This window comes from Linepithema humile, chromosome 5 (assembly GCF_040581485.1).
Source record: "Linepithema humile isolate Giens D197 chromosome 5, Lhum_UNIL_v1.0, whole genome shotgun sequence".
Lineage (NCBI taxonomy): Eukaryota > Metazoa > Arthropoda > Insecta > Hymenoptera > Formicidae > Linepithema > Linepithema humile.
The window spans coordinates 23,281,669-23,306,430 of record NC_090132.1 but is presented as its reverse complement, the minus strand read 5'-3'; the positions used below and the strand labels follow the sequence as shown (position 1 = coordinate 23,306,430).

The window sequence follows — 24,762 nt, the reverse complement described above, 5'->3', positions numbered from 1 at the left end:
ACAAATGATCAAACTATATAATCTTCAATAAATATTGAAACTGTATTTTCAATTAATCAAGTGGGTTTTGCTTGAATTAGAGAAATACTAATAATTTAGCATGACGAGGGGCTGAAAGAGAACCAAGCAGCGTGAATAGTACAATGATGTATAGCTGCAGTTTTATTTATATATACATTTTCTTATAAGTATTTTATTTAATAATCATCTGAGTTAATATACATGTAAAATTTTCTTGCATATGTATTCCACTGGTTGCCATAAAAGTGCCTGAATTTAAATGAAAATCATTTATATTCGTGCACCGATGTGTCTATTATTTCCCTACAGCCTTACATGATTTATTAATTTTTTTTCTTCGTAGCGTGATACACCAGCTAAGATACTGCTGTCTATGGTTATTTTCTAAGTTCGCCCATTAATATTCATGACTTGGCGCGCCTGTGGTTACCTCCGTAGATTACAAATAGGTGCACAGAAGACTAAACAGGTTGTGTGTGATGGTACACGGTTGGACGCTTATTCCATACCTACTCCATTATCGCTTACGATTAAATAATCCAGTATTTCACAATGGAAGTATACTCACTACCAAAAAAATCGCCGCTTATCATTCCGCTTGCAATTTCGCTTGTCCTGCTCCTCATCAACATTTATTGTGTTCGCCGCGCTGTTACCGCATCGCATTCTCACCTCAATCGTGAGTAGAATGTGCTTCTGCCGCGCTTTGGGAAACACGCGCGATGCAATCTAAACTATTCTGGAGATTTTGGAAATAAGTCCCTTCCTTGTTCAGTCTCTATTCCGTGACTCTGTCAATCTTTTCTCTTTGGTATGTACGTATCATTGAGATATTTGGCCAGTTTTAATATTCATGCACAGCGTTATATAACTTTTACAGTTTATCATCGCCGTTATTACAACTTTTTCCGTAAAATTCATCTCGTACATCAAATCTCTAGTATGTTTCATTTGCAATGTGAGACGAAGAGTAAATAGGATAAATGTGATATTAAAAGTACAATAGAAAATGCGTCGGATAACAAAAATACTTCTAATTCTTTCAACGTCGCAAAAGTTCAAACGATCATTGCGAAAAAACTTATGTTTGCCTAACTTATATTTTATTTCTTTAATACCGGCGTGTTTTTATAATCGCAAAGATAGAAAAAAAACATTTTTCCATGCACAAATCATTTCGAGCTGTTAAAAAGTAAGATTTCTTGAATGTTTTTTTCCCCTAAATTGTAAAATTAAAAAGCTACCAAGTGAATTAATAAATATTGTTCGACAAGCAGAATGACTTAATCGAAATGACATTCTATGTCTATAAATGGCTTGTGTTCCCTTTTCATATTATCGGAATCTCCTAACGAGTAGAAAATATGTATTCTGGATTTTCAAATATATCGCATCGCATCCGCGCACACAATTACCGCTCGCGAAAAAAGTTCAGAACCGCAAATTCATGCAATATCATATTCCGCAATATAACTTCTAGTATTTCGTGGTCTATCCACGAATAAGCCACTTTTCCGACCAACCGCGAATTCCAATATCGGTCATCTCCCTCGCGCGCTTTTCTTTCCTTTTTTAATTACAGAAATGCAATCGACAATCGGCTCCTTCAATAGTAGTGCATCCCGTGAACGTGCGCAGTGTTACTGAGATTTTCGAATGGAACGAACTTTTGGCACTTCTTCTATTGCTTCTTGTACGTTGCAGAATCGGAATGGGAACTTTGGTATTACACCGTGATGTTCCTCATGAGCGACGCGATCGGAGACACGATGAAAAACTTCGCTTTTGGGGATCTTTTAATGGGCCGTGTATATTTGCTTTACAAAATTTTAATCCTTAACGATCCGCGTCCCTTTTATGCAAAATTTCTCTCGCATTCAGCATGCGTGAAACCCGGTTGATTTCCTCTTTTCACATCGCAAGATCCTTTCGTACCGCCTTCGTACTTTTGTTTTACTCTTATGCTTTCTCCGTCCATCTCGAATCGCGCATTACATTTGCTTCCGTTCCAAATGCGTCGAATGACGAAAGTGCATCAACTCATCGCGAGGAACTGTTGCGTTAAGTCGCATCCGTTTAGACCGTTAAGGATTAAGGGAAAACTCCATACAAAATAGCCGCTAACATCGTCAAACTACAATTGTATAATCGACGGGGGGTCTTTGCGAATATATGAGATGAGAATGATACGAATAGACATTTCGAGAGCTTATCGATTCATGAGTAGTAAGACATTCAGATCTATTAGTTACGCTAAGGAATGGATCGACATGCATGTCTCTTTTATGAGTGCGCTAAGAAATTGCAAACATTCGATTATACCTCTTTTTTTTTCTTTTTTTTTTTGAGAAAATAATCTCGATTTCACAGATTCGAGTTCTTCCGCACATTCGCATTTACAATTAGTATCTGACGTAAGAGCTAGAGTTTCTAAATAAATTCACCTGTCCGTCGAGACGAATTCACATCTCGTCGGATGCATATAGCATTCTCAATGGGATGCAGAAATACTCCCTAAATTACTCCCTCGTAACCGCGTGACACATTAATCAGTTCTGCATTATGATTCTTCTTTATGCAAAAGTGGAATTACGAAGAGCTTCCTCAGACGAAATATATTTCGCGTCATGGAAATGCGTGCAATTCTAACTGTAAAGAGTACAACGATTATGAAATAGCTTAATACATTATTTATAATCTACTGCTCGATTCGCTATTACATCTGGTGGTGTCGTTTGCATTTGCCTCGAACGAGTTACGCGTCATGCGAATATTTCAAACATTCTCAATTGCTGCGAATATATTCGCGAAACCAGAATCTGCATCGCAAGTACTTGGATTGCACATGCTAACCTACTCTTCGCGTCGCAAATTACCCAGTTGTTCGTTATAATCGGAACGAATCGTGATGAAGCACGTCTTTGTGAAGAACCGATGACTTTAAGAGAGTCTGCATCACCGTTCTTACATGAGATAACATTTCACAATGTGCAGACAGGCGTTCATTTATGGTAAATCTTATGTCTTTGTAAAATGTCAGAGAGATACGAGGAGATAAACAAGGAATGTGTATAAATAATAAGAACTTTTCACAATTAAAAATCCTTATAATCATGTCTTACGATTATTCGTTAAAAAAGAGATCTATAAATTCTTATAAGATTCCATCTATATATATATATATATATATATATATATATATATATATATATATAAAATTATATATCAAACGATCTTAGAAATTGTAATTTGGCTATACGTATTATATCTTAAAATAGTTTCCGTCGATATATTTCTTAAATAACAGATGATAGAATTCGCGATGAGATATGCTTCACGTTCGATAACAATAAAATCAATAAGCAAATCTTTGGCTCCTTATATCGAGATAAGAACAAGAGTAAAAAGCGAGATTTATAGCGAGAGGTATTTCGATCTCGCCCGGGAGATCGTGCAATGTTTCTAACCAAAAGATTTGACGGATTAAATACGGGATGCGAGAAGCAAACAAACAATGTCCCGAGGGACAATCCTTTGCGTTTCCTGCACAAGGATTCACGTCAAAAATATTACTCGGCGTATACGAAAAGTAACTCGGGGGAATAGAATTTTCTCTTCTATTACTAATGCCAATACAGTGGCTTACGACTTATTCCGATTTTCTTCAATTCAAAGGTACACGTAAATCCCTTTAATAAAAAATTCACGATCAACACAAAAATCGTGGGAAAAATTCGGCAAATTGTAGAAATTGCCAATATCTCAACAAGAATATTCAATCACATTCTGAAAAGTTAACATAAACTTTAATTTTTTATAGATATTTTTTTTATAAAATCGTCTTCTGGATCGGTGACCTATATCTGCAACTATACTTATCACATCGATCACTAATCTCTCTCCCTCTCTCTCTCTAAAAGTAGCATTAACACGTAATAAAAATATGAAAAGCATTAACATTCTAATAATACGAATATTTAAAAAAATCCATTATCTATGGACACGATTCGAAAGTAAAATTAAAACCACAGACGAACCTCTTCCTCGACGACTCATCCATTAAATTTGAATGACGTTGGAAAAATCGATAACAGTAGAATCGTTAAATTTTCCTCGTAAAATGCAACTTTGGCATAAAAATTCATAAAATATATAATAATCGCATTATGCGATTATACCCTGTGATCCATCGTAATTTGATTAAGAAGTAAGATCTTTGTAGGAATGGACATAAGATGTACGATAAATGAGCGCACGTTCCCTCACCGCACGGCGCGTTTCGTCGATTACGAGACCGCTAAAAATGAAGTATCTTAGTTAAGTGATCGGGTCAATACGATTTATATTGTATCATCGGCATGCAACATTTGTTTTACGCAGAATGCATACACCTACCACAACTTTTATTTATACACCGCCAATGATGGGTAGACCGAGTCTTTCATATATCTATTCAACCTTTTCTCGCGAAAGGTCAAAGTTATTTTCTATAACCGTGAATTTAGTGAAACGCATAGAATCCGTTGACGAAGGCAGCTTCCTGTGCATATACACGTGTATATACGTTAGAGCCTTATGCCAACCGAACCGCGAATCAACTTCTCGTATCACCTATCAATCGGATTCTGTCGTAACACGAGAGAACGTTTAGCTGCATCAACGCTACGTTATAACAGAACGAAACCTAATCGTTATCATATATATATATATAGAGATATATAAATATAAATAATATAATATACAATATATATTTATATATATATCAACTGTTATAAATAATAATGTAATTTCTATACACAATATATTCGCCTCTCTCTCTCTTTCTCTCTCTCTCTCTCTCTTTCTCTCGTCTTAAATATTCCCGTGATAAGCAACCTACTATTAGAGTCAATCATTTGAACAATATGTCAACACTCTCTCGCGCGAGAACAACAAATAGAAGAGTGATATTTTTTTCAACCGCTCGCCGCATCGCTATCGATCCATTAACGTTTTACCAAACGAGATATTGTTATCTGTCTCATCCCTGCGGTGTAATAAAAACGTTCAATCACCTTTCCCGTTCCCGTCACGATCACGAATTCTCTCGCCGTAATTGACTGTCAGATGCTCAGCCTTTCGTATCAACTTGTTTCGAGTTGTATACAATACACCTTCCTGCTGCCGCGAATCATTGCAACGTTTTGGCACGAAGAAAATAAATAAGTATCTATATCTTGTTCCGCGAGTGAACTATATAGGCCGTGCGATTGTTCCTCGATCTTGGAGGCGCTACTTTACGTCATAGGGTACGCGCTTCGACAGGTGAGGCGGTCAACGGGGAAGATGGCTATGCTAAAAAATAGATCCGTGCGTCCCTATATTGTCTATTCGAACTACGTACCATCGAGAGCTTTCGGTAGATAAAGATGATCTATGAACGCGAACTACGGGGGGGGGGACGAGTATATACGTGATGACGGTTGTACTTTCAACGAGTTCCCGATGAGATTAATTAAGTGTACGCGTGGCTGCGTTTATATGTGTGTATGTGTGAATATGTGTGTGTGCGCGCGCGCGCGCGCGTGTATGTGTGGGTGTGTGTGTAATTCAAGAATGAGCATGTCGTAACAAATATTCTAGCATCGCAGAGTACTTTGTACTTACTCCCTGTGCGTACATAATACTTGTCGTCATTAAGAAATTTCATATTGTTAGACATTGTCGCTTCTATATAACTGTAAATAGATACGCTACGTAATTTTGGTTTCATCAAACGCGCGATCGACGGGCCGCGAATAGCGCTCCTCGTTACGCGACGCGGAGGAGCATCCACGGCTCGTTAGCGGCGCGTCAAGAAATTAATTAACTAACAATAAGTGTGAATTATATTTTCTTTTTTCTTTCTTCTTCTTTTTTTTTTTTTTGGCATTCGTATATCTCTTACATCGTAGACTAATTTTATACTGACTAGAGGCATTGATACGTTTTAATTTGGCATGAAGCGTATAAGTGAAATTCACGAATAGCATCTTCCGCTCTAAGGAGAAGACTCGAAGCGATTTTACTACGAAATAAGCAAGGTAGGAGACGTTTCTCTCTTTTCGAAATATACTGCGGAATGTACAGCTGCCGCGTCTCTTTCCCTTAAAGAAATTCTTATCGCGTATTTTCCTGCGACGGTCTCTCTCTTTCTCTCTCTCTTTCTTTCTCCGCCGGCCTTTGTCGTCTCGTTACACGCAATTCGGTTTAACGCTTACATTCCGACCTCAGCGATTTCGCGAACGCGATTTTATAAATTATCGTCGCAAACTGAAAACAATTAACAACTTCGTCAGATCATAAATACCGATCTTTATCGCGATATCTACAATATACTGCGGACACAGAAATAAACCTAAAACCACAGATCTACGTGACGATATCTACAGAAAGTTTGCGTAGTATTACAACATTACGATGATAACGAGCGTAAAGTAATAAGTCAAAGTAACATCGTTGCATCGCGATAAAACATATTTGCGTGTGCTTAAATCATGAAAATAATGTCAGAAAGCATTGATGTGAGTGCAATATAGCGTGACACGTACACATATACATCTTTTACTCTATATCGTTATTATAGATATATCAATGAAAAGTTTGCAACTTATGCTTTGAAGGGCGTTTATGACTTTGGTGCTTGTGATCCCACACAGAGATGTCTCTCATCAGTCGCATTTCTTGAAAAAATATAATTCTCGCATTTCATCAATTGAAAGAAATAGGCGCTCTGGGAATGAGGCATTTTTCGGTACTGTTTCGTGAATGTCATTGTTTCGTGAAAAAATCAGTCATAAAAAAATGGCAAAGCGAGCGAACTCTTTAAGTGGATGAAAAGAATAAGGAAGCGCAAAGAGTGAAGTAAAAAAATATAAAAGAATGAAATAGAATGAGGAGATGAAGAAAGCGAAAGCGGAACCGGAAACAAATTTAAGGATTGCGCTTTAACTCATTGACTACTGTTTCTTAATGAACGTCGCTACCTCAATAGATAATGACGAATAATTTCCGCTACGTTCAATCGACTGTAGAAGATGGAGAAGACGGCGAGATCGCTATGGTAACGCGCACCTTCGTAATATATATAACCCGCGTCAAAGTCCCTCGAGACATGGTATCAAAGAATTAAAATACCTTCCGGGCGATGCGATCGTCCCAAGCACATTGTACGAACATCCCAAATCTCCGCGAGATTCTTCAGACGTTCTTTTCGAGATCTCATTTATCTTCCGACGTCGTTCATCTTCAGACGTTCATAGCGTAGTAAACTGTATTCGGAGCGTTGGTTGGAGTGGATATAAGACTGGCGTTAGGATCTACGTAGGAGTTGGACATCAGCAGGATGTGCGGTGTCGAACTCGCCAGACCGGACGGCTGCGAGACGCTGGCTTCACCCTCGGGAACCCCGCGCTCCGTCATCGGACATATGTTGACGGCGCGCGGTAATTGCATCACCGTCGCCGAGGATATAGCCGTCGCCGCCGCCGCCGCCGTCGAGGACGCCGAGCATGCGAGCGGAGCGCTGGTGTTGCTCGCCACGGATTGCGCGCCATTATTGACGCTGTAGGACGTTCCCAGGATCGGCTCGCAGTTTTTGTTATTCGGCACGATCCCGGTGCATTTCAAGGAGGTGGCAGTGGCCGAGGTGGACGAAGACGAGGACGACGACAGTGCTGACGCCGAGGACGATGACGAGGATGACGAGGAGGACGACGAGGAGGATGAAGACGAGAAGGACGAGGCGGCCGCGATGGAAATTGTCTGCGTTTGCACGTCCGCAGCGACAGCGGCGGCGGCGGCGGCGGCGGCTGCGGCGGTGGCATTGCCGCGCGCCACGTGCGCCGGGTACAGCGGATAACCGTCCTGATTACTCGCCGGGATGCATCTCGACGGCGCGATCACGGTGTACGAGGACGGTGGTGACTGCTGCGTCACCACGGGCATACGATACGAGCCCATCTCGCCGTGATGATGTGGATGCTGGTGCTGGTGATGCTGGTGGAATTGCATGGGATGCACCGCCGAGTGCGGTACGGGCGAGAACGCCATATTGGGCGATCGGAAGTCCTCGGCGCCCTGGTGAGGATGTATGTGCAGGTGCAGAGCCTGTTGGGTGTTCTGCAGCGGCAGAGAATTCGGAGTGGAAACGGACGCGAGCGGCGGAGGTGGCGGAGGCGGAGGCGGTATGGGCGGCGATGCGTTTAGATTCGCCGTGACGGAACGGGTCGCATTGTAATAGAGCGCTTGTTGTTGTTGCTGTTGTTGCTGCTGGCCAGTCTTGTTCAGACGAGGATACGGATATCGCTCGATGTGGTTGGCGTAGTTTGGCGAGGAATGCGGCGGCAGGATGCGCTGCAAGTTCTGATACGTGGGATCCGACATGCCGCTGTACGGCACGAAGTACATAGTGCGGTAGCACTTGGTATTAACGGCAGGCACCGCGCCACTGGGCAGCACGTTGCAATGATAATTAGCGATCGTGACCGGTGGGTTGCGCCGCTGCATCTTCGACAGGGTGTTCGTGTATATCGCGCCCGCGAGATCATCGCCGTTGCCGTTGCCGTTGCCGTTGCCGTTGCCGTTGCCGCCGCCAGCGATACGCAGCATGCGCGTGCTGGACAGCTGCTGCTGCTCCTGGAAGTAACCGTTCCTGTGCTCGACGTACAGATGCGCGGCGTTGTCGGTGGATGGTGTTCTGACGAACTGCCGCGGTGGCATCGCGTTCTCCAGATAAGTCGTGTGCTCGGAGATCCCCTGTGCCGTGCTCTCGGCGATCGTCTGATATATATCGTCGATCTGCCGCTGCATTGTATTTATCCGATTGATCGTGTTCGTGTCTCTTTCGAAACTAGCCATCGTGGGATACGCATCCGCGGGTACGGAGATCGCCTCGTCCGTATCGGCGGTCAACAAGGCCTTCGTCGCATCGACCTTCTCGCCGTTCACGTCGCAGTACATCGGCCATATCGAGTTGGGTCTTGCTTCGTTGAAGTTATTTGCCGCGGGGGTGGCGCAGGATCGCGTCCGATGAGCAGTCTCGTTGACAGCTTCGTATTGATGTTTAATGCCCGTCACCGAAGGTCGCCGATTGAAGCCGTAATCATTGAGCTCGTCATCCTCGTCGTCCTCCTCATTGTCCGCCTGAGCTTTGTCCTTGCCGTCGTGATTTTTTGTATTTTCGTTCGACGTATTCGCGACTTTATCCTCCGTATGATAGCCATTAATGAATGTGTAACGCTCTTCCGTCTCATTGTAGCGACGCTTTATCCGCTCCATCCGCGACTTGTCCTGCTCGACGAACGCGAGCAGCTCATCGGCAGTGTTGTCGCCGATGTCGGGTCTGCCGCCTATCGGCGTGCATCTTGTCACGTCCGGTTGACCGGCGTATTTCCGTTCGTCGCCGTTCAAAGCCGCTTCTATGTCCTCCAGACTGTAAGACGAGTCCGAATTGTAGTTGATCGATTCGCGATTCGCGGACGCCAATATCCTCGATTCGTTCCGGTAATAAACATCCTGATTGTCGGAGGTGTTGATGGCGACGCAGGATAACGGCGCCAAACTCGCCAGCAGCTGTCTTCCGACGTCTGAATTCATCTTCATCAACGGATTCTTCGACTGACATTCCTTGGCGAGAAGGTTTCTGCCGCCCGGGCCGATCCCGAGATCCGGCAGATTCGGCTGGACGTTCTTTTTATGCGCGAACAGATCCGTGATCTTCCTGTAGGTGGACTGATTCGGCGTGTTATCCGCCATCAGCATCGGCATCTCCATCGGATTGTGCGCCGTATTCGCGGACGTCATCGTGCTCGCCATCGTCGCCATCGCCGTCGTCGTCGCAGTCGTCAGAGAGTTGGATCTCGTCGGGACCATTGTTAAAGTGGCAGTGGTTTCCGTCGCCGGCAGCGACTCGCACGTAGGCCGTTCCTCGCCCAACGGCGGCGTTCGTATCGGGAGATCTCCGCCGTACGCGACGGCGTCGTTCGCCGAGTTGGTATTATCGGAGCTATCGGTCGTGTCCACGTTCTCGTCGTCCTGATCGACGCACGTGAGCTGCCTGATGCGCTCCTCCAGCGACAGATTCTTCGGCCGTAGATTTTTCTTGCGCGATACCGTGTTGTACTTACCGATCAGACTGCGTCGCAGAGTGTTCCGCTCGATGGAGCGTTTGATGGAGCTCGCCTCGCACTCCGGCGACTCGTACGAGCCGCCGGGGATCGTCGACTTCTTCACCGCGTCGAATAGCCGCAAACTCTCGGCGGTAATCAAAAACTTCTGCTCGTCGTCCTGAGAGTGCTCCGGGCAAACGCCGGCCGAGTTCGCCTTGCCGGCCGGCGCCGGCGGCGGCGAGATGAACTTCGGGTTAGGAAAAAGTTGTCTCACTGCGGAATTCGGTTTCAGACTGTTACTGGCGAGGGAGACGTTGCCCAGCTTGAATATGAGGGACAGCTCTTTCGCGTCCTGCTCGCGCGGCTGCTGCTCGCACGGCGCCGTTTGATCGCTGATGCGTTCCGCTTCCGCCATCATCTCCCTTTTGTCACCGCCCGACTGCGAATTTTTGGCATTCGCGTCGATGCCTTCCGTGACGTCGGTCTCGTTGCATCGTCCAGTGAACTGCGACGCGTTCTCGTGAACCAGCGACATCGGAGCGCCCGTTGCGGGACAAAGCGCTGAATTGAAACCGTTATCCTTTGGGACGTCGCAAGCGTTCTTGTCTTTATCCGTATCGGATTGCCCGAAGCAATCTTTCCGCTCCTCCTCGCTAATTTCCCGTACGATGCGTCGTTCCGTAACAGTTGTCATCGTTATTGTTTCCACGAGATAACGATGATGCAAATCTACGAACAAAGTTACACCGTATGCTTGAATCGAACGAGCGGCTGCATTGCAAATGCAATTAAACTTTGAATTTTCTCGCTGACTGGTAAATAATGTTATATCGTGCAAAGTTTTTATTTGGAAATTCGCGTCCTCCGTTTACGCGCCTGTAACTTATTCGAGCTTATTGTCTCATTTTCAGATGAATAATTGTTAATTATCACACATTAACAAACCATAAATACAAAAAAATTACTACTACTTCCTTTTATGTAACGTTGAAATAAGCGGCGTAAAAATAAACGTTACTGCATGTTAAAACAATTAGCGTAATTAAAAGGTAGTCGGAAAATCTTTAAGTCAATACATTCGTTAATTCAATCATCGAGAAGAAGAGGCAAAAGTAAGTGAATCCTTATTACAGAATTTGTAGACAGAAAATTTTGCAATAACAGTTTCAAGTAATTTGCAATAAAAAAATATACCAGGGACAGACGGTCGATGCTGCTTATCCAGTCTTTCTTGCAAATTTCTTGCATCGTGCTCCTTGCTGACCTGCGTGTTCTGCTCACTCCCATGATCCTTCGCTTGCGACTCACACTCTGGAACATGAAAGAGAAGATCGAACCGTATTCCCTAACTCGTATCTTTCGTGAGCTTCAATAAATTATCCGGAATAGTGGTTCAAGTGGAGATTCATTTATATCCTTTTATCACACTGTTATATATCATAATTGTTAAACTGAATGCTCTATGCAGACTGAAATCGCTAAGTGTGTCCACAATTGTCCCCATTTTCGAAATATATTGTAATGTTCGATACGTAAAAACTGTTATCCAAAATCCAGATAACTCACGGATAATTTTTGGATAATATGTGATTCTAGCAGAATTTATTGTACTGCACGTTAAATCTGCCATGTTAACGGTCGTGGAAAATGGATTCACGGTGTCTCTGACACGAGTGCCATTTCTCTACTGCAATATCTCGTTGGGAATTTAAAGCGGTAAAGATTAGAGACTTTATCTGTTATCAGGCATCACGGCCACTAGATACGTATAAAAGATATACGGGGTATATCAGAAATCGTGTATCTTCTCTCAATTATTAAGATTTTAAAGCCTGAAGCATTTGTATTTTGCATTTTCTATGTTTTTCGCTTAGGAAAAATTTTATTCCGCGCAACATTTTCCTGATTTAATATAGCATACGTTCGGGTTTGAATTTAAATAAAAATTTTATCATGATAAAGTTACTTAATATATTCACGTTTAAGTTTTAAATTAAAATTTTATCGTAGCAGAAATATGCAGACGTCGATAATCCCGTCCCGAAACGTGTTCCAAAATTGCTCATGCGGTCTATAAGACCGAATGAATCCGATACGCTTGGCTTCATATAATATTGTTTGCGTTAAGTCCACGTATGCAAACATTTACGTTCGGCAGCAAGTAGAGCGGTAAGCGATATGGTAATAACATCGGCTCCGAACTTCTACAACATCTTTTCGATTGCTCAGCTCTTATTATGCAATTATGCGGTAATTAATACAGCGGAATGTATTTTGCATAATCAAATATGATCACACGGGCTGCCTAATATTTCTTACATTGATGTACAACCATCGTGCATTCATAATACGCGACATCTCTTAGAAATAAATGCGATTCCGATAAAAAACATTTTTTTTAAATGTCTCAGAACGATTTAGTGATAGAATTGTGTTGAAAGAAACTTGGCATTCGAATGTCATCAAAATCACAGAAAGTTCCCGCTGTCTCCTTGTTGGAACAGTTGGTCTCGATGATGGCCATCGATATTAATGCACTTTCAAAGTCACACCGTGTGTATCGAGCGATTGACAGCTTGCATAACTTCTGCAGTTTCTAGTCTGGCACGCTCACTAACAGTACGTATATATATATATATATATATATTTTCTATTGTCGTAGTGCTTCGCGATATAGACAACGCATTCTTTACTGCGTAGCATAAAAATCAAGCTGGTTCGTGAACCGGTTGGCGAATGATTTGGAGCAGAAAAAAATTGCATTAATCACACCACAGCTCTCGCGCGCTCTAAAAAATTATATAATATAATACAAAGCGCAAAATATAATTTTACGTTTTATTTCCGTATGAGTTTCACAAACGGATATTTAATTTAAAAAACAAATAATTGAAATAAAACATACAAACGCAAGTGGCTCAGGTGATGTTACAACGGGTGGTGCGATACATTTTATAATCTACTTGCCAGAATTGCATTTTTGATCTGTACCGCTTTTAAAGCGAGGATGTAACACACAGAGTGCAACTTACTCGAAAACATCATATACTTGTCTTTTATTTTTTTTTCTCATTCATACAGACCGCAACCTGTTGCAAATTTGAAGAATAAAGTCCGTGTTTTGCGAACTATTATGCCAGACATGATTTAACGAAGCCAGGATATATTGAAATTCTATTTAATCTCGTAATAAAAATGTATCTAAAAATATTTAAATGTTATATATTTTAAATATTTTTAATCATATTTTTAATCATACTTTATTCTTTCTAATTTAATCTTTGTCTTCCTTTTTTTTTTCGGAGCCTCGAAAAATTTTGTACATCATAAACATTGGATGCCTGCTGGATGCCTAATAAAGAATCAAGCCCCGGTATTCTATTCCACGGTGTAAAACACGTTCGGTTAGAAATATAAGTGTTCTTACCGAGTATCGGGGAAGTACCGGAGTTACGCTACGCCGCGCTTCCGGTGAACGTTGATACGCGAATAGACCTATACTCCATATCTACATACATTTTGTGAATACATTCATAAATCTAATCGAGACTTTTAATCGATAAACATATAGATAATGATGTTATTTAAATTATTTCTTGCTCAAGTATTTTGCGAATTTTTAATGACAAAAATCAGCCTAATACCGACTCTAAAAAAACACCGTTTCTATCAACTTGTAATTATTTTTGAATTAAACATTAAAAAACTATTTGTGAATTTGAACAATAATATTCATAAGCTCAAAATCTTCCCCTTCAAAATCTTTCTTGCTATTCTAAAGAATGCGCATAAAAATCCTGCTGTGTTCTTAAACGGCTTACGAACCGTGGCTAGACTCATGAAAAACAATACCATTATTATATGCGCATCCTGTGTGAAGGGATATCGTGGGACTGTTCCTCAGTTATGTGTGAGAAAAGAGCTGAGCAACGATGCAATTCCTCTAATTTGCACCTTTCCATTAAAGCTGATAGATTCAACTTTAGATACGCAAGCATCATTACTTTCATCATTGATGCTCGTATATGTAGCATACGAATTATTAGCATATTATTCCGAATCGTATTAATCCGTAACGCAATAAGTGCGAAATGTCATGAATTTCAATATTATTCCCTTTTTACAAATCACTTCATGACTCTAAGCAGTTTTCCGATTTCATAAAAAAAAAAACACGAAAATTATATTTCGGATAATTAACGATCGAGAGAACATGGATATCTGCAATTTATTAAACATTAATTTTTGTTTGAATACTACCATTGAATAACAGTTTTCAATAAATAATTGAACAAGAGAGAGAAACATTTTTAGAAATATTATATATTGAAAATAATATAGCGATATAGTTATGCGTGACTGTAAAATAATATGAGTATTTAATAAATAAATAACATTCAAAATGTGATAGAGATGGAAAAATGCTTAAAACTGTAAAATATCATTTGCTAAAAAATGAGAAAATAAAATAGTAAAATAATTTTCATATTGAAACTTTACATGTAATCAATAGAAATTTGTGAAATTAAATAGAAATAATTGTATAAATTTTTAGTAAGAACGGATGATTTCTGTGTCAAACCGTTTTCGAAAATATTATTTATAACGATAAAGTCGATTGGAGCAAAATGCAGTTTTATGTCCGCTACAATTTAACACAGTTCAATATCCGAAAAGATTAATGTTGCAAATGTTTCTTGTAAGCCAAATGAATATTTTTACACGGTTGTTGGACAATAATAACGGACTTTATAGACTTTCTCTCTTTCTCTAATCAGTGACGTAGTGCGTATCGGAAGTTTTCTGGAGTTTCAAGTGCGCGCTACAGTTTATAACGTTATGTTAAACTTTATGTTACGCGGTCGCTATGTTGTAGAATATTATGAAACGAGTTTCTTAGTAACCAGAAGAAAATTTCTTCGGTGTTACTTTAAATTTAACTGTAAATTCAATGTTTTGTGTACTTTTTTCTTTCCTTCTTTATAGAAAAGTATAAAGATCCACTGTAAATTACGTTTCATTTTTAACATTCATTCTCTTTTATAGAATAAAAAAAAATTGCAAAACGGATAAAATCAATATGTTTTAAAAGCAATACGAACGAAAAATGTACGCTTATTTTTCAGAAATCAATTATGAAAAATGATTTGATTCACAGTTCCATTAAGTAGCTTTCGATATATCGCAGTGAAATGTGCTTCTATTAAATTATCAGAAAGAGAGGAAGATTATATTTTAATCTCTCATTATCTAAATGAAAATCAATAAGGAACTTTGCCGAGCAAAGTAGACTTCCACTGAAGAGAATATATGTATACGAATACAAGGTAATAATGTTCAAAAATATCATTAGATCACATTGCAACTCCGTCAATTTTCGCAGTTATCTAATCAAGATTGCTCTTTATTTAGCTTATGCTTCAATGCGTGTGCAAAAACATGTGGGAAAATAAAAAATTGTCCACATATTTATTATCTTTTTTCGCATGTACCTTGTTGTCGACTTGTAACATTAAGAATCGACTCACCCGTTGCCTGTTGCTGATAGTAATTGCATTCCGTGCATGCGGAGGACGCGCGGCTACGCTGCTCCGTCTCGTTCGCGATCTCGTTGTTCGAGCACACATCTTTATAACCCTCCGGCGGGCTAAGCGTTTCCTGTTGTTGCTGCTGCTCGTGTCGCGGCGGCGGCGGTGCTGGCGGAACCGCAGTTCCGCTCTCCTCCTGGGAATCCGCGGTTTCCTTCGGCCGGCGTCCTTTTGCCGCGTTCTCCGCATCCACATTTCCTCGCTCGCTGCCATCCTTCGCCGCTGCCGCTACCACCACCCTCTCCACCTTGCCGTTGATCCTCTTCTTCTCCTCCTCGTCCTCCTCCTCCTCCTCCCGCTCTTCCTCGTCGTCCTCTTCCTCCTCGCCGTCGTCCGCCTCCTCCTCGTCCTCTTCCTCGTCCTCCTGCGAGTCCTCGCGACCCTGCTGATTCTTGCCGCGGGACCCGCGAGGATCCCGCGCGGCGTTCTCGCAGAGCGCCTGCTCTACACCCCTCGCCATCTCGCCGTATCTACCGTTACCGGGGTCGATGCCAAAGTGCAGATTTAATTCCGCCCGGCACTCCTCGCAACTGCCCAACGGCATGAACTCGTGCTCCTGGTAACAGTCGCACTCCTCGTCGTAGTCGGCACAACACTCCTCCTTGATCAGTATGATGTAGTCCGCCGCGAAGAACTCGTTCAGCTTCTCGTTGATCACCACGCGATGCTTCTGCGACTTCGCCTTCGTCTGACCCGGCTTCTTCAGCAGCGACTTGAGCGTCTTCGCCGCCGGTTCCGCCGGATGTTTGTTCCCGTGTTCCTTCATTGTCGGTGCTTCTTTCCGCTCTCTTTCTCCCTTTCCTTATCTTTTTTTTTTCCTGCTCCTTTTCTTTTTTTCCCTTCTTTTATTCACTCCTTCCTTCTCTTTGTGTCATCATACTACACCAACACGCTGTCCTCCGTTCCATTGTATGCTTTTCCACTTACAGGGGGGCTCACCCCAGTACGCAGTAAGCGCTATTCTCTTTTTCCTGCTCCGTCTCCTCCTCCCTCAGGCCGTCCTCCTTTCACCTTGCTGTCCGTCCTTGTCCACCGCCACCTGTGCTACGGCTTCCTACCTGTCCCTCTCGCTCGTGTTCCCACGGCGGCGGCGCGTGTACACTTTCTCGCGCGACTAACGATATCCACCTGTCTATATGTCGGCGTTATCGTTCATTGTCCGACAACCCCGTCGTCGCGCGGCCATCGACACGCTCGCGTATTCGCGTTACGGACCACGCGGGATCCGGCCGCTGTTAAGTGATCCTGCCGTCGAACGGTCGCAACATCCCTCTCCTCGCGCTGGTGTGATCCAAGAGCGTCGCGGAAGTCACATACTTCGATCCTCTCGTCCAGTTGCCGCGACGACCGACCACCAATCTGCCGACACACGACGGTGCCGTCGTGTCGGCGGCACGTGTTCCCAGCGAAAGACGCGCGTTCCGCTTCGCGTTGCGTGCGCGAGGACGTTCAGTCCGGCGAAGGCCGTGCGCGTATCGATCGCGGCATGCTCCAGCTTTTCTTCATTTCGCGGATAATCGCCGCTGCTCGCGTCGCCGATGCTGCGTTCGATGCTGGAATCAGCACGAGGTCGAAGACAGATGGCTGTCGCTTCTACCGCAGAGATCAATTACCTTGACGGTGTGTCTCAAGGTTACTATACTGCTATGCTATGCGGAGCGCAATGTTCCATTGACAGGAGAATCACACGCGTCGGACAAAACGCGATTCGAGATTTTTCGGCAAGACACACGCGCTTGAGTTCGGCGCGGCAGCCGTATGTTGCGTACGATTTCCACAGCGGCGGCCAGGCGAAATGTCGCGCGGATTCCCACCGAGTCGAGTCCACGGTCGCTATCACTCGCGCTCTCCGCAATTGTCTTCGAAATACCTTATCTCTCTCTCTCTCTCTCTCTCTCTTTCTCTCGTCCTCGTTTCGCACCTTTCACTACGCGAATTGTAACGTGCGCGCGTAAGTGCGCTCGTTTCTCTCTCTTTCTCGCGACGTCCCCGTTTATCGATTTCGCGTGACGAATGCTGAGAAGACCGCCGCCGACGCACGCGACGCGACTTCGACGGCCGTCGGGTCCGTCGGTTGTCCGCGACCGATGTCGCAAATTCGGCAATCGCTCCGGGACACCCGCTTGCGGAAATCACGATTGCGAGTAACGTGAGTTACTCGAGAACGATGTCGACGGGACGACCGTGCGCGGTCGCGCTCGCAAACGTCTTGCCATCGTCGTCGTTTCTCCTCGCGAGAGGAGCCTCTTGCCGCGCGTAGAGTAAAACGCGATGAGTTCGCGAGACGCGCACGGGAGGATCAATGAAACGGAGCAGCCTCGCTCGCTCTAGCCGCACGACTAGCACTCCTCCTGCGAGCGACGTCCGTCAGCGAGCGTGACGCGCCGACCGAGACTGCCGCCGCCACCGCCACTGCCACCGCTACCGCCGCCGTGCTCTGCTGTCGCCCATGCCCCCGCTGACCGTACCGGCAACGACTTTCCATTCCAGCGACGTCGGCCGAGTTGTTGCTGGCTATCATGGATCCTCGTCGGAGAGTAGCGTGTACCACGGTCGTGCTCCGAAATGGGTCGAAACGTCGACCGAGGGAAAGAGAGAAAGGCGCGGCGAGATGCTCCGCACTCGATTCGCACTCCGCCGATTTCGCGGCCGTCCTTCACGTATTACGCTTTTCTCGCGGTGAACTCCGTCGAGCGGGACCATTGTCATCTTTCCCAGGAGAAACTTCCAGTACAGCGATTTTTTTACAGATTTGTCCTGCGAAAAACGTCAAATCTTTCGCTCGAGAGACCTTAAAAATTGCAAATCCTCTTACAATATCAATTTTTAAAAATATCTTTATCTAGAGCATTTTTTTTCTGGCTCCTGTATACTTTTAACATTTATGACCATGTAATTTTAAATAACACAAGCCGCATAGATGCGGAAAATTCCCTTTTGTAAGATCGAAATTTCTCAAATAAAAATCGAGTTTTACAATTTCTTGAATTCTCAATTTTTTATATGTCATCACATTTTGAAACGTTATTTTATTGCATTTCTCTGCGATATAAGTTTGTAATAAAATCTTTATCGTATTTTTTAAAGCGATTTACTTCAGTGTCACGTTTATCTCCTTGCCCTAATTACCCTTTTATTAGTCCATAATTATAGCTATAATATAATTAGCGCCTGTTATTCATCGCGTGAATATTTATAAACTATGCGTGCGCAAGAAGGTCTGAAAGGTTCTTTAAAACGTCTATCATCGATTCGAATACACACATTTATCCCTGACAAGAGCATATATCATTGAACAAGGAATTTCTTGTATTTTTTTTTCTATTTACAGCTTTGTAATCATTAATAATAGGATGCAGAGTTACATAAGCGATCCTCGCTCACGGTTTCAGGAATTACATCTTGTAATTATTCCATAAAATATGCGAATAATTGCATACATTCCATAGCTCTGAAACAATGCTGTCGTTTCATCTCTCTCTCTTCATTACTAATTTTGCATTACTAATTATTAATTTGCCTTATTAATTTTAACAATTATATTAATCATATCTCGCGCTTGTAAAAGCGACAAAGTGCTATTTTCTCGCTTTTCACCGGACAAATGGGGAAAACGGCTGTAACAATTGTCCGGTTGTAAATTGCAGAATATCCGTGTCAGCTTGTGAATTCTACATAAAAGATCCAGCACGCTCCAATTAATTGAATTTACGTGCCGTGGTCACCTCAATTGGATTATGTCATTCGACAGGGAAAAAAAAATTATACTTGTATGGGTGGCAATGGCGGATACACTAGCGAGACTATATTGTGTTGTACGAGATCATCCGAATTCATCGAACTTCACGTGCCTGAATAATGTTTCAAGCCGGATATGCTATAACTATGTATAACTCTCTACGGCCACTGAAGATAAACCAGATCGTAAAAATTGTAGCAAAGTCTCGTGGTTGCATTGTTTGCGGAATTTGCGACAATTTACTAAATGGAACATTGACGCAGCACTGTACGCTGCGCGTAAAAATAAAAAAAGAACGCACGGAATAAATATTAGCTCAGCGACGTTGCAATTATGATTGCGAAATGAAAAAATATATATATTAATATTAAAAAGAAATTTATTAAAAAATTCATAATACCAACTTATTCTTCAAAACGCCTTACATATTAAATAGCTGAGAACTTTGCAGCTTTTCACGGTACACGGAGTCGTAATGAACTTTCGCTTTGCTGGAGTGACAGAATATATAATTGTATACACAACTCCGAAACATTTCCTGTCCGATTGCGCAATTTGCCCTAAAAAATTTTATAAATTAACCTGCATCTCTCGTGATAGCGGGGAATATGCATAAATGGGGTTGGATTCTTATATTACAAATATCTTTATTTTTATAATTTTCTAGAATCGAAAGTGACTCAAACGTCAATGTATATAAATGAGAAATGTCAGCGCTCAGTGGTTGAAATACATAAATATTTTTCCCAGTTAATAATATACATGCACACGCGTGCGCGCATCTTGTAGTCTTATAAAAACTTTCGGGTACTTAACTAATAATTTTTTTTTCATTTTTAACTCATTTTATGTGTAATATAATTCATAATTCTGTATCAGTTGCTTTCATTAATCCCATTTAACTTCGCATCTTTTCGCATAGTAACTTTCTTTATGATATATAGCAAACAGTTCGGTTACTTTCGATAAAACTTTAGTAGCAAAATGTTGTGAACTAATTTTAATTATACTAATCTTCCCACTCGTTTTGCAAAAATCCGTAAATATACTTGATTTCCCGAATAACCCGTAATAGTGCGATATAGGAAGTAGAACTATGGCAAATTGCAGTACACGCAGTGGAATTAGAACGGATATCTACAATAAAATAAAACCAGTATCGAATGGGAACGATAATCAGACTTTAGATCTATTTGTGAGCATAGGCAAAACGCATTGGCTAAATATATTCCATATATTGATCTGCATGGACCCATACTTGACTCGCGGACTTTGATTCGACTCGACCCTCTTTCCATATGGACGACATATATGAATGTATAGCATATATGAATAGGATATATATGGATAGAGCATATATACGAATTCAAGTCGAATATGAGTATTATATTAAAATTTTCTGGCGCAGACTCTAAATCAAATCAAACGGTTTTCCGTCAAGCAAAATATTAAAAATTTTTGGTCCATGCAAATCTTTGATATTCAATATTTTCACTATATTCAAATCATTTTATTTTCAACAAAAAAAAAAAGGACCTTTTTTCTATATGATTCAGATGTATATAATATACAAATAATGTTTTTAGCTTGAAATTATGCGTAAGATTTAGCATTGGATAAATTTCCATTTAGTGTTATGTGTTTAATACCCAGATTAAAAGTTTCAAAATTGTATTCTCTTATAATCTATACTTACATTTACTGAATAATATTATACATTTTATAACTAATTGAGATAATATCTATCTCAATAAAATATTATAGTTTAACTGAAAGAGATGGAGATAATGTCATTGATAATTCAAAATAAGAATGAAATAAAGCTTGACTAAAACAGGTTTATAACACTTTTTGGATATTAATTATATTTTTACTATTCATATTAAATGAACCAATCAATACCAATATTCTTCAGCTACTACACAAAAACTAGTTGAATAAAGTTATTATTACGAGAATATCTCATACATATTTAAATCATACACAACTATAAATGACTAAAAAGAAATATTCTCAATTGCAACATAAAAATACATTAAAGCAATCAAATATATTAATATAATTATTTGTTTTAGTGATAATATATCAATATGGCCACCAAAAAGTTGATAGATCTTATAATAGAACATAGTTATGTATAGACATCCATGTGCAATGAGTGTTTATACATGAACTCAGAAGAGCGAGATAAAATTTCATTTCTTTCCTCCGTGTTAGAAGAACCATAATAATGATGTATGCTATACCATATATTATTATACTTCTTATGTAATTGCATTTTATGATCGAGAACATAAAATTCACCGATTTATTGAGTAACTATAACTATTGATTAATGATTTATTATTTGCATTTGTAATATATGTATTTATATATACATTAGGTACAAATTATTACAAAAAGAGCTCAGAAAAGTGAGAGGTGAGTACTCATGCTCATTTCTAATAAAATAAAAAAATTAATTTAATATGCAAAATACATCATAAAATGCAAAAGTCAATATCGTGTTATCCTCTTGCATATACGTGTATGTTATGTCATAATCCATGATGAATTATAAATCAAAACATGAAACCTCTTTCATTCCACAAAACGATTTCCCTATTGAGCAAAATTATTTCTTTAGAAACGGGTGTTATATGATTATTATAGTATCCCTAAATTCTTGAAGTTTTCTTAACACCCTGTATTAGACAGTCCATAGTACATTTGCCAAAGATCAATACGGGGATCATGCAGAATGAAATGTTGATATAACATTCACTATACAAGGCAAAGACAATTCGATAATTACAGTTATGATTTTATAATTATAAAATTTGCGTAATACCAAGATAAAGATTGCTTCATATCCACGTATATGCCGCGCCAATGTTAAAAAATACTATTATATACCTTAAAATTTAACAATTGTCACTGTAAAACTTTTTGCATGCAATGTGTATGAGAAACTTACAGTCTTTGTTACTGTAGAGCTAACAGTTTTATAAAAAAAATCAAACACCTTCTACAAAATGGTACACCTTCTTCTTCTAACAGGTTCTGGGGGCTCTAAAGCCGCTAATATTGCCTCATCAAAAACATTTTTAAGTCCTTTCTGAAATATTAGGAAGACTTCAGTAAAGAAACTCATTAAAATAACCCATACATTAAAAATAATCAGGATGATTATTGTACCTGTGTAAGAGCACTACACTCGACATATTTTACAGCTTTTAATTCCTTAGCAAGTTTTTCACCTTGCTCACCCGAAATCGCTTTCTGTTTATTCTTCGCAAGCTTTTCGATTGTAGCTGCATCATCTCGTAAATCAATTTGCGTACCGACCAATAAAAATGGAGTTTTTTGACAATGATGCGTTATTTCCGGTACCCACTATTAATTAAATAAGAGTGAGACAATTAGTAATACTATATAATAATAAATTTTAAGTGCATGATGAATATTATACCTTTTCTTTAACGTTTTCAAATGATGACGGTGACACAACTGAGAAACATACGAGAAATACATCAGTTTGTGGATAACTTAATGGACGCAAACGATCATAATCCTCCTGACCTAAAAAGTATCCAAATGTGTTAGTGCATTGTTATTATCGATATAATTATAATAATATTACATAATTCAGTTCTTACCAGCTGTATCAAATAATCCTAATGTATACGGCTCACCGCCAATCATGACAGTGACTGCATAATTGTCAAATACTGTTGGGACATATTCGGATGGAAACTTATTTGTAGTATAGGAGATTAATAAACATGTTTTACCAACTGCTCCATCTCCTACTACAACACATTTTATTGTCTGCATTTTGAGATCTCCCAAATGTTGCCTGTGGAAATTAGAAATTGCAGAAAAATTTTTTCTCCTTCAACGCATTAAACATCGCATCAAGGATGTGATGTTTTCCATAAATCTTATTAAACATGTATAACGTCATCAATATGTATTATAAATGGTGACAAATTTATTAATAACAGTTTTATTTAATTGTGCTAATTGAAATATGTGAGAAAATCTCATCAGAAATAATAACAATAACATGTTTTATCAATTCTTTGTTAAAAGTAACAAATCTACAATTATTTTTTTATTTAATAGTTTAAAAATATTTATGAATTTTTTTCTTTTGATGAATAAAAATATATATATTGTATTTTTCATTGCCTTTGATGACAGATTGTCATTAACTACATCAGATAAAGTAATCAGTCATAAGAATAAACATGTTATTTCGAAACTTTATATTCACATATGGTTATTTAGCGTGTTGTAATGTTAAACGATTTCTTAATATTAAGATTAATAATATTCTTGATATCTAAATCGACTTCGGTGTGAATATAAAATGGCATAAATAAAATTAAATATCAACTAATCCAATGTGGCTTCGTTTACAAAAAGAAATAAATTAATAAATTGTATTTCAAATGGCAGACATATTCAGCAGTATAAAAGAGATGATTGATGCCGGCAAAATAAAAAGGTCTTGATAATCGCGCAATGAGTTTAATTGTACGTGCAACGAGATGGCAGCGATAGATTATTGCATGCAAACCTCTTTTACATATGAGAATACTGTTGTAGTTGTAATACAAGTTGTAGTTGTAATTGGTACAGAATCGACGTGCGGAAGAGTCGACTGTTTCGATTCGAAAAGTCAGTCGTACATGCGATTGTATATGTACGGATTTTGCGTAATCTGCCTTGCGCTGACTGGCGTTAAAACTTATCGCGACAAGAGCAAGAAGCGACCGGAAAGCTCGTCGCAAAATGGCACACAAGCACACTGGAGAATTATTGTTTTTGAAGTCGCCATTTTGATCATATGTCAAATACACTCCGTTGTACGGCGAGATTGTGCGATAAGAATACTATGCGATGCGTAAAGCCGAATTCTTCAAGAACCTCATTTATTTACAACGAATGTAATCCGATTAAAAGAAATAAACGAAATTTAAATTAAACACTCACACGCAACTGGGCGTCGACACTGGACGTTTTATCGTCACAAAATTTGCAGTTTTTCTAGAGGTACGCACCCGATGATGCGCGTGAACTTAAGGCCATCTCGCAGATTTTTATGTAACTGCATACAGAATGCAAGCATGTATCGTCAAGTAAATGTACAAGTATACTGAACAATTAATCAATATAAGACAATTAAAACAAAAATTTGCATATTAATTATTAAAAGAGCATTGTTATCATTAGAAAATGTTATTAAAATAAAAATTATAATAATAATGCGCTCTGAATATACTTATTTACTTTACATTCT

At 40.2% G+C, this 24,762-nt stretch overlaps 2 protein-coding genes across 4 annotated transcripts; both read right to left on the bottom strand.

The window, feature by feature from the left end:
* Positions 1-132: 132 nt before the first annotated feature.
* LOC105670263 (uncharacterized) lies at positions 133-18,696 on the bottom strand. Its single transcript, XM_012363663.2, has 3 exons — positions 15,677-18,696; positions 11,343-11,459; positions 133-10,877 (listed from the first exon to the last, which is right to left on the bottom strand). The coding sequence occupies exons 1-3, from the start codon at positions 16,500-16,502 to the stop codon at positions 7,288-7,290; spliced, it is 4,533 nt and encodes a 1,510-aa protein (XP_012219086.2). The 5' UTR covers positions 16,503-18,696; the 3' UTR covers positions 133-7,287.
* Positions 18,697-19,836: 1,140 nt separating this feature from the next.
* LOC105670274 (cdc42 homolog) lies at positions 19,837-24,554 on the bottom strand. Of its 3 annotated transcripts, XR_010890184.1 has the most exons (6): positions 24,040-24,509; positions 23,114-23,313; positions 22,927-23,036; positions 22,653-22,850; positions 22,432-22,572; positions 19,837-20,035 (listed from the first exon to the last, which is right to left on the bottom strand). XR_010890184.1 is itself a non-coding variant. In XM_012363689.2 (5 exons), the coding sequence occupies exons 2-5, from the start codon at positions 23,289-23,291 to the stop codon at positions 22,483-22,485; spliced, it is 576 nt and encodes a 191-aa protein (XP_012219112.1). In that variant the 5' UTR covers positions 23,292-23,313; positions 24,456-24,554; the 3' UTR covers positions 19,837-22,482. The 3 variants fall into 3 exon arrangements, 2 of the variants coding, with proteins under 2 accessions (XP_012219112.1, XP_012219113.1); XM_012363689.2 differs by having other exon boundaries at positions 19,837-22,572; positions 24,456-24,554; XM_012363690.2 differs by having other exon boundaries at positions 19,837-22,572.
* Between the last annotated feature and the right edge of the window lie 208 nt (positions 24,555-24,762).